This window comes from Falco punctatus (assembly GCF_963210335.1).
Source record: "Falco punctatus genome assembly, chromosome: 12".
Classification (NCBI taxonomy): Eukaryota; Metazoa; Chordata; class Aves; order Falconiformes; family Falconidae; genus Falco; species Falco punctatus.
This window is the reverse complement of record NC_137592.1, coordinates 30,790,659-30,799,766: the sequence shown is the minus strand read 5'-3', so window position 1 is coordinate 30,799,766 and position 9,108 is coordinate 30,790,659. Positions and strand designations below refer to the sequence as shown.

Below are 9,108 nucleotides of genomic sequence, written 5' to 3'. Positions count from 1 at the left end.
ACAGCGTGGCCAGCAGGATCAGGGCAGTGATTGTCCCCCCGTACTCTGCACTCACAAGGCCACACCTCGAACCCTGTGCTCAGTTTTGGGCCCCTCAGACTTGAGAGGAACTACAAATACAAGGTATAGCCCATGCTTCTTCATCTCTGTACACACATTTGAGAAGTAGTAGTGAGAAGTAAACCTTGAACAAATGACAACCATCAAGTCAAAATATATCTCAGTATTCTATTTCATCTATACAGAATATTCAGGAGAATCACGCTATTTTGCAGGTGACCCATAAAATTATATGATTTCTACCCAATATATTTCAATTAATTTTAGCAATGTTGCTTTGTATGAGTTCAGACTATCTGAAATACCTAAATTCAGTACAATCCAGACAACCAAGCTTGGAGACTTCAGTGGAGGGCAGCAGGTGTCACTGGGAAAACAAGGCTGAAAAGATAAGATTGGATGCTTGAGACCGTTCCACCTCTACATGCAACAGATGCCATCCACTCTACCTCAACATCAATTCCCATCATCGACTGTAGGCTGGTCTGCACAGTGACATCTCTGCCCCAATGCTACCTTAAAATTGTCATTCAGGCTTCATCTCTAGTATTAGCTGTTGCTCCTTTCACTCTGAACTCCAGACCTCTTACAATCCTGATTTATAGCTGAGACTGAACATACAATTTTCTCAAAATTTCATTAACATGAAAAGTAGCTATTGGTCCAGTTTCCTACCTGCCCCCATACACAGATCAAGCTGCACAAGCGAGCATGGCACTGAGCCCCGCTGCAAGCCTGCTTCTGACTCTCAAGGGCCAATGCGTTAGTCCCAGTGTGACAGCCCTGGGAGAGGCCAGCACTCACAGCTGTGACAGTGGCCCACAGGACCACCACCCCACCCCTCCCTCCTTGCTAGTGACCCAATAAATATATTAACTGGGTGCTTTTCCCCCCCATCAGCTGACATCCCTCACATATAAAGAGCTTCATAGCCATTTCCCCTCCCCTGAAAATACTCCCCAAAAAGCCAGAAGATGGGTGATGCATATATATCTATCTGCTAATAAAATTTCTACCAGGACAGCCAGCCAATAATGTTTTAAAACTCAGACACCATCCCTCCAGAACTTTTTTCAGCAGTTACTCTTATTTAAAATGTTAATGAGAACTGAAGTACCATTCAGGCTTCCAGAGAGCTTTTGTTAGGGCAGAATCAAATTAACATGTTAGATAAACATGTTGCAACAGTCATGTGAGCTTGCAGGAAACAACACACATTTCCCCACCCTAAGGTCTTTATTCTTTCTGCAGAAACCAGGTTGGTACAGCCAGAGAAAACATCCCAGCCACAGACATTCACCCAGAAGGCAACCCACTAAGGTCACCTAACATCAAGCTAGACTTCAGGAGACATGGGTCCAGGTAAATGGAGGGGACATTTAAAGAGTCTTTTCCTGTAAAAGTGGGAAGGTTTAGCTGCATTAGCACAACCAAGATGAACAGAGTGTCAGAAAAATCGCAGCTAAACGGCATTAAAATTTCAGCAGCACAGCAAGCAGGTTCAACCAGTTCTAGGTATCACTATTTCTGAAAGGCTCATTTCTTCCAAGCTTATGAGAAACAACCCTCTAGGTTTAAAGAATTTAAAGTCAGTAGTCCACACTGGGTCAGGCCCAAATCATCAATGCAGTATTTTTAGTCCAGGGATATATTGGCAGCTTATGAGATTGTTAGAAATAATAGGTAAAAGTCTTGCGCTTCTGAAAGCAGCAATGTGACACTGCAGAGAAAGCCTGAGATAAGGACTCCTGTACCCTGGGTTCTATCCCTGGCCCCACTAATAGCCTGTAAATGCTCTTGGGCAAGTCATCTCAGCCCTTTTTGCTTCACTTTCATCTGTAAGGAGCGGGAGACATGGGGCTCCTTTGGAAAGCCACTTGAACCGATTAAAAAGCACGATGAAAACTGATTTACATTACTTGCTCAAATCCACGAGCTGTAGCTAAAGGCTCTGCAGCGAGCTTTGTGTAACAAACTACAACAGTGCTCTCAAAATATTTCTTGTTCTCACAAATATTAGGAAGCAAAAGCCAGTGAAAATACTGTGTATTTTCCACTTAATCGCAAGCCAGCAATTCAGTGGTGGTTGGTGTTTTGTTTTGTTTTTTTTTTTTCCAATTTGCAGTTTCTGATCAATTTTTAAATGGAGCTTTAGGCCATCATATACAAGTTGAAGTCTGTTCTTATCTTTTTTGAACACCTCAGAAATAATTCACAGATCACCATTCACTGAAACCCATTATCCTAGACTTGTTTTGATCAACTGTTAAAGCAATACTCACATCCTCAGGGCAAGTAATGATCCCAACTTACATGAATCTGTCCCACATTCAAAGCATTTCTAATGGTCTCTAAAGCAAGGCTTTTCAGTAGAGGTCTCTGAAGCAAGGCTTTTCAGTCTACTTTGCTACTAGATGTGTACTTTAAAGGGAATAAAATAGCAGTGATTCCTGCAGATCACCCTGGCCCGAATCAGCCTTGCTGACTTCACATTTCACGCTGCCCCACACCCATTTCCCAATCCTGCTCATTCTGTGGCCACACCATCTCTAGTCTCTCATCTATTCTCTGCTGAGATTCCAGAAAAGGAGTAAGTACCTAGCTGTTCCATTACCTTGATCAGATCTTCAAGTTGTTTTAGCTGTCCTCTTCACTTTAGAGCAATTCAGCTGAATCCGTCGCTCTTCTGTCTCTGCGTATCACCCTCACAAATAGGAAGCCCTGTATCAGTATTTCCTTCACTACAACTTGCACTACTTCTCTCTATGAAACTGCCTCATTAGCTTAGCTACAAAGGTTTAACTATTCTATGTTAGCACATAATTAACAAGTTACTGTTATTACCACTAAGCTCTCTGTGGCATCCCTTCCTCCATGCAGGAAGGCATCTCTTCAAAGCAGCAGCCAACTCTTCATGTACATTCAGAAAACCAAATATAATTAACATTTAAATACATCTTCATTTTGAAATTCAGCGCAGCTTAGAAGATAGTCTCTCATGATGAGCTAGCACTTGACAACTCTGCCCAAACTGCTTATCCTATAAATGTTCCACATAAACTCTTCACCCAGGTCTTAGGCCTTTCTGTTCATGGGTCATCAAAAGGTGATTTGTGGTCAACACAACCAGCCCAGCAAGTATTTTTGTGGACAATTATGCAAAAACATCACATTATAGTCTAGTTCCACTTTCCATTCCCTGTCTTCCCAATTTAAATAAAAAGCTGTCTGACAAAGCCAAAATTATCCTGCCAGTGTAAATCTCACCTGCATTCAGGAATGGTTTATTAGCACATCACACAGCATGGCTTAAAGAATCTCCACAGTGGTCAATACAATGAAGCCTGAATATTAGTTCGGACTTTCAGTGTCATTTTCATGATAGAATAGTGATTTTCCTCTCAGAGGCTATACAGCAGCAATGGAGGCACAGGAGAGCCAAGATTTTAGACTGTCTTAAAAAACCCTGAAGTTACAATGATCAAGTCCCAGTCATCCGAAATCAGATAGGACAGGTTTAATTTTGTTATGAGATACAGAGTTCTAGTCAAAACTTTTGATGATTTTTTCAGGCTTTCTAATGTCTGGCCTTCTAAAGCACAGCCAAGAATATTAGACATCTGCACTGTAACTATTTCTCTAGTCCGTGCCTTGTAAGCTACCAATGAATGCTATCACTTTTTTTCTCTAAAATCAGTAATTTATTTAGTAATTTCATCAAGTTTGTCTTACTCAACATATGAGTTTCTCACTGTATCCCCTCAGAGCATGTTTCACAAACTTCTGCATTACCTTGCAGAGATTGCCCTCAATGCATTTTGGCTAAAGTCAGTGAGCCTACATATTGGACCTGTTTATACATAGACTCACATTTTTCCCTATTTAGAGGGAAATTTGCCAGACTCCCACCATCATATCCCTAACATGAGTTACCACCTTAAAAAGCCAACTACAGAAAGTTTTTCTTAGGCCAAGAGATCATTTGGTTTCAAGCTAGTTCAAGACTTTAAAATCTAAAGCCCACTCCGATTCAAGTTTTCAATGAAGTTTTATTCTAATACCAGAAGCTTTAAATTCTTCCATGCTTTAAGCGAAAATTACTTTGTCATCCATCTTGACCCTTGAATAGCTTTTCAAAGATTTAGACAGAGTACTAAAAGCTCGGAGTACACTGATACTGAGCAGTTTCAGGTAACCTTGCGACACTAAGAATTCATTTGCTAGATCTCAGTGAAGAGAGCACAAGTAGAATAGTCGAACAGAAACGCAGTTAAACTATTAAAAGACCATGTTTTAGGGATTATAGTTTTTTAATGATGTGAATATCCTTAACCATGACACAGTAAGTTCACACAGTTCTTCGGTATGGTCATTCTTCCCATTCAAAAAGGAAAAATGTTTTTGTAATACATACATGTAATTGTGCAGCTCTATGGAATGTTTACTACAGTAGCCCGGCAATTGTTTATGACAGAAGCTGGCCCCAAATGGAGTGACATTTATTCTCTTTCCATATGAAGGTCTTTTCACAAATGCTTAACTTTATTAGTTCTTCCCCTACTATTAGAGAAGGTGGGAAGAATTACTTTTGTCAGGCATGGAAAACAATCCTCCACTGTTTCTTCAGTCATTCCTCAAGGCAACAAAATGCCATGTACTGTAAGATTTCTCATATGTTTATTTCTGGTCTGGTAGGAACTTAAAAGCACCCTTCACTGTCCCTTACTTTAAAAGCACAAGTAAAAATGTTTCTAAGGCTTTTTTTTTTAGAGCTGTCATTTCCTATAGTTACATTGTATCTTCATTTGTCAGCTTTGAACAAGCTCCTGCCTCATGTGTTTTTAATTACAGTCATTTATTTAACTTAAGGTAACACACTTTTGCTTTTCAGGCACACACACGGGCCCCAGTTCCACAGCCTCCAAGTGCTTAATTTAAGTAGGACTACACACAAACCCACCTTTGCAGCATAGGAGGCTCCTGAGCAACCCTGCAAAGAGCAGGTATCTTCCTTAGTGCTTGGATTTTGACATCCATTTTATTAAGTGATTTCTGAAAAGGAAAAAAAGAGCACAACTAACTTCAATCATTTCCCCCCCCCCTCTGATCTCAGGCCACCAGCTGAGCACCAACATGACCAATACAGCCATGCAGAGGGAGCCTGGTACATTGGCTGAACTGCCAGCCCAAGACAAACAGCACCGTATTAGCAAAAGGTAACCAAACGCGAGTGACCAGGGCACACAGACATGCCCTCAGCCAAGAGTTGTTAACAACCAGCCAGGAGATCCGCAGCCAGCCCGTAGAGACCGAAACGCGAGGGCACCCGCAGCCCCGGCCGCACCACGGCCGAGCCCACACCCAAGGCAGGGTTACCAAGGCACGCAGTACACACAACAAGGCATTTTCGGCAGTCGCCACCAGCCTCCCTTCCCCCAGAGTGTCACAGGGCCCCAGCGGCGGCCTGCGGGCGCTCGGGCCCCTCGCACTCCCTCTGCGGAGGCCCCGGCGGTACGGGCCGCTGACAGGCACCCGGGCTGCCCTCACAGAGCCCGCTCCCGCCGGCCCGGCCCGCCCCCCTCAAGCGGATCCGGTGGGACGGGACGGGGCGGCGCGGCCCTTCCTACCAGGCCCGGCTCCCGCGCCCTCGCCTGACGCTCGCCGCCGGGCCTGGGCCCCGCCATTGCCGCTCATGCCGCTGCCGGCCCCCGCGCAGCCGCCCCACTCCCCACACCCGCCGCCCCGACTCTTATATAGTGCTCCGCCACCCCACCCCGCGCCGCGCCGCGCGCCCGCCCCTCCCCACCCCGCGCCCCATAGAAGCGGCTCGGGGATTGGCCAAGCCGCCGCCGGTCGTTTGTGTGGGAGGCGGTGATTGGTGGAGCGCGGCCGCCAGCAGTTGCCTCCTTGCGAATGTGTGTCTCTGGCAGTGTCAATGGCTCCTCCTGCCACGGAGCAGCGACGGGCTTGAGACGGGCAGGACCGCGGGGCTCCTTTAAGAGAGGGATTTTCGGGGGGGGCCGGGGAGGGGGGCCGCGGCGCGAACGTCCCCCACAGCCAGCGCTCGGGAGAGCCAGCGGCCGGCGGCTCCTCTGCCTCTCGAGCGAGCCGGCGAGGAGGCGGCAGCGGCGGCGGGACCCGCGCCTGGAGACCCCCCCCCCCCCCCCCGCCTTCCCTGCTGCCCGCTGCTGCGAGGCGGCCGCCCCGGGGCTCCCTCCTTCCCTCCCCTCCCCGACGAGGCACCGGTTGCCGGAGGATTCCCCCCCTCCCCTCCCGCCACCCACACGAGTCGGCAAATGAACTCGGTCCGAGCCGCCAACAGGAGACCCAGGCGAGTGTCCAGGCCGCGCCCGGTGCAGCAGCAGCAGGAGAGGAACAACGCCGCCGCCGCCGCCGGGGATCGGGGTAAGCCAGGCGCCGCCGCGCCGAGCGGGGGCCTGCGCGGGGCTCAGCGGCGGCCCAGGGCCGCGCCGCGCCCGGCCGGGCACCGGCAGGAAAAGCCCAGGCTGCTTCACCCTTGGCTCCCGCTCAGGCCGCGCTTTGTTTGGCTTGGGCTCTGCCCCGACTCGGGGCCGCCGGGCCCTGCCGCCGAGCGGGGGAGAGGCGGGGGCTCGGCCCCTTCCCCGGCCGCGCTCCCGTGCCCGCTGGGGAGGGGGCAACCGATCGCCGCCGGCCCCTCGGGACGGAGCGGGTTCGACGCCACCCCGAGCCCCCCGCCCCGTCCCCGGGGGCTGTGGGGAGGCGAGCCGCCTTCGCCCGGGAGAGCCGGTCCCTCCCCGCGGGGAGCGGCGGGCTGGGCCCCCTGGGCCGGCGGAGGGAGAGGTGACGCGGAGGGGAGCGGGGACTGCGGGGAGGCGGCGGCAGCGGGAGGGGGGTCGGTGCCGGCCAACTTGCGCCGACACCTTCCCCGCCGCCGCTGAGCGAAATGGTGCTCGGGGGCGGCGGCCCGGGTCTGGCCGAGCCTCCGCGGCCCGCCGCGCCGCGCAGTGTTTGCTGCGCAGTTCGGCGTCCAGGCTTCGGTTACAGCGCCCGGCGGGGGGGCGCGGGCCGCGGCCGATCGGCCATTTATTTACCTCAGCCACACCGCCCCCCTTCCCCCCCCCGCCCGCCCCCGCCGCGGCAGCCGGCGGTCCCGAGCCGGCCGGAACGTAACGGGGGCTCCGGCCCCCCGCGCCTCAGCCCTGCCCGGCGGGTCCGCCCGCGCCGGTGGGGCCGGGGCCTAGCGTAAAAATAGTGATAATTTGGAGCTAATGGGGGGAAGCACCATTGTCTGAGGGGATGAGGAAGCGGCGAGGTGGGATTCCTCCCCTGTTGGAGCCCGGAGCGGGGTCGCTAGTGCTGGGGTACGGGGGGAGGGGGGGGCTCAGCCCTAGCACTGTCGCCCCGGTGATGGCTCCTGGGGGTGCGAGTGTGCGTGTGCTCCCTGTGTGCAGTGCTGGGGGGGGTGGTGGTTTTTTTTTTTTTTTTTTTTTGAAGGCGAGATGGGGGTGGGATTGGAGGAGACATTTTGCATGTCTTATCTGGTGGATTGGATTTTAATTTTTTATGCATTGGCTGTCACAACTCTGGCATGATAAAGGAGACTGATCTGTGGTGCAGTTTTAGATGTACAAATGTCTTTTTAAAATAAAAAAAGCGCCTTCATTGTCATCTGAATGTCTTTTGTTTGAGTATCTAGGATATCGCGTCGAGAACAAGGTATTTTAACTACAGAGATGCATCGTGATAAATATTTCAGTGCGTTTTACGCAATCAAAACATTTTAAGCAAATGAAGTAAAGAAAATTTAATCTGAGGAAGTATTTTTAATTCTCCATTCCTCCCCCCTTCCCCTCCTCCCCTTCCTTCCCCCGCCCCCCCTCGCACACATTGGTCAGAGCAAAGAATGTTACCCAGACCAGATTGCTGTGTATATAACCAGAGGATGTGATGTCTTATGCCCAATTATGGGTCTTGTGTAAACCTTCCAAAATCTTCAGTAATTATATAATTAAAATGACTTCTCGGGTATACTGACATTTAAAAAAAACAACACAACCAAACACCTGAAAAACAACAAAAAGAACTTCCTCCTCTCAATGATATGCACTGAGGATTTTCATCATCGATGGTCCATATGCAGAATATAGAATTTTTTCTACCCCACAGTTTACTTTTTCGTTTAAACAGATAAAAGTAGGATTTCTAAAAGGCATCCGGAAAGGTGTGCTTATGGATTAAATGCTGTGATTATCCAGTTTTGCACTAGACTGCCTGACTCGAACTGTTCATATGTTATTAATTTGCTAAAGATACAGGCAGAAACTTTTTCTGATAAAATATGAGGCTGCAATTTATTTGTATTACTCTGATGTTTTGTGGAATTCTGCAGTCACCTAATTTTATTTTTTTTTTACATTGTTCATTGCTGTTTGCCATTCAGTGGTGATAAAATTGTAACAAAATCAAGTTCCACAGTTTTCTGAAATTACTGTTCCATATCGATCACTGCTGGCTTTTTCTTTGCATTTTTGAAGGTCAGTTGCATTAGGTCTGGCTTGCCCAAAAACCTATCCACAGTATTAGGGTCTTCTGTTATTGCTGTTGTATCTACATTTGGGGTGTCTAGTGCAGCTCCTGTTCCTATCTCAGAACTTACAAAGTCTGATCCACTGTATCTGGAAGTTTTCCATTTATAATGGCAATTTTACCTGTGACTTTGATCATGTTGTACAGGGCTGTTACTGTAAAGGATGATGAATAATGCTGCTAAATTATAAGCCAATACAGTAGGGTTAGATTATACCACACAAGTCAGTGGTGACTTTTTTCACCTTTATTCCCAGGCAATGTAGGTCATCTTAAAAAAGGCTTTACAAAAGAATCAGTATAAGTTATTAGGAAAGGGTTTATATTAACCTCAGATTTAAATTTGTGGGTTTTTTTAAAATTATTAGATAATGTGAGTACAGCTGTGATTAAAATTATTCTTTATTATTAATTTCTTCTCATATTACAGCACAGCACTTTATAAGTACAAATATCATGGAGCAGAGTTGATAATGTAGC

The 9,108-nt window shown here is 48.3% G+C and overlaps 2 protein-coding genes across 16 annotated transcripts in view; one reads left to right on the top strand and one right to left on the bottom strand.

The window, feature by feature from the left end:
* Positions 1–5,815, bottom strand: part of LOC308071917 (uncharacterized protein) — a 79,084-nt gene extending 73,269 nt beyond the window's left edge. For 3 of the 14 annotated variants that reach the window (XM_080408032.1, XM_080408034.1, XM_080408033.1), the window contains exons 1-2: positions 5,688–5,815; positions 5,021–5,112 (exon numbers count right to left, since the gene is read on the bottom strand). In XM_080408032.1, the coding sequence (XP_080264158.1) occupies positions 5,021–5,112; positions 5,688–5,744 (149 nt within the window). In that variant the 5' untranslated portion in view covers positions 5,745–5,815. Of the gene's footprint in view, positions 1–2,440 lie in introns of those variants that run through there. The other 11 variants (XR_013931372.1, XR_013931373.1, XR_013931374.1 and 8 more) reach the window with 9 other exon arrangements.
* A 221-nt stretch (positions 5,816–6,036) lies between these two features.
* FBXO11 (F-box protein 11) overlaps positions 6,037–9,108 on the top strand; it is a 78,969-nt gene continuing 75,897 nt past the window's right edge. For both annotated transcript variants that reach the window (XM_080408031.1, XM_080408030.1), the window contains exon 1: positions 6,037–6,465. In XM_080408031.1, the coding sequence (XP_080264157.1) occupies positions 6,357–6,465 (109 nt within the window). In that variant the 5' untranslated portion in view covers positions 6,037–6,356. The remainder of the gene's footprint in view (positions 6,466–9,108) is intronic.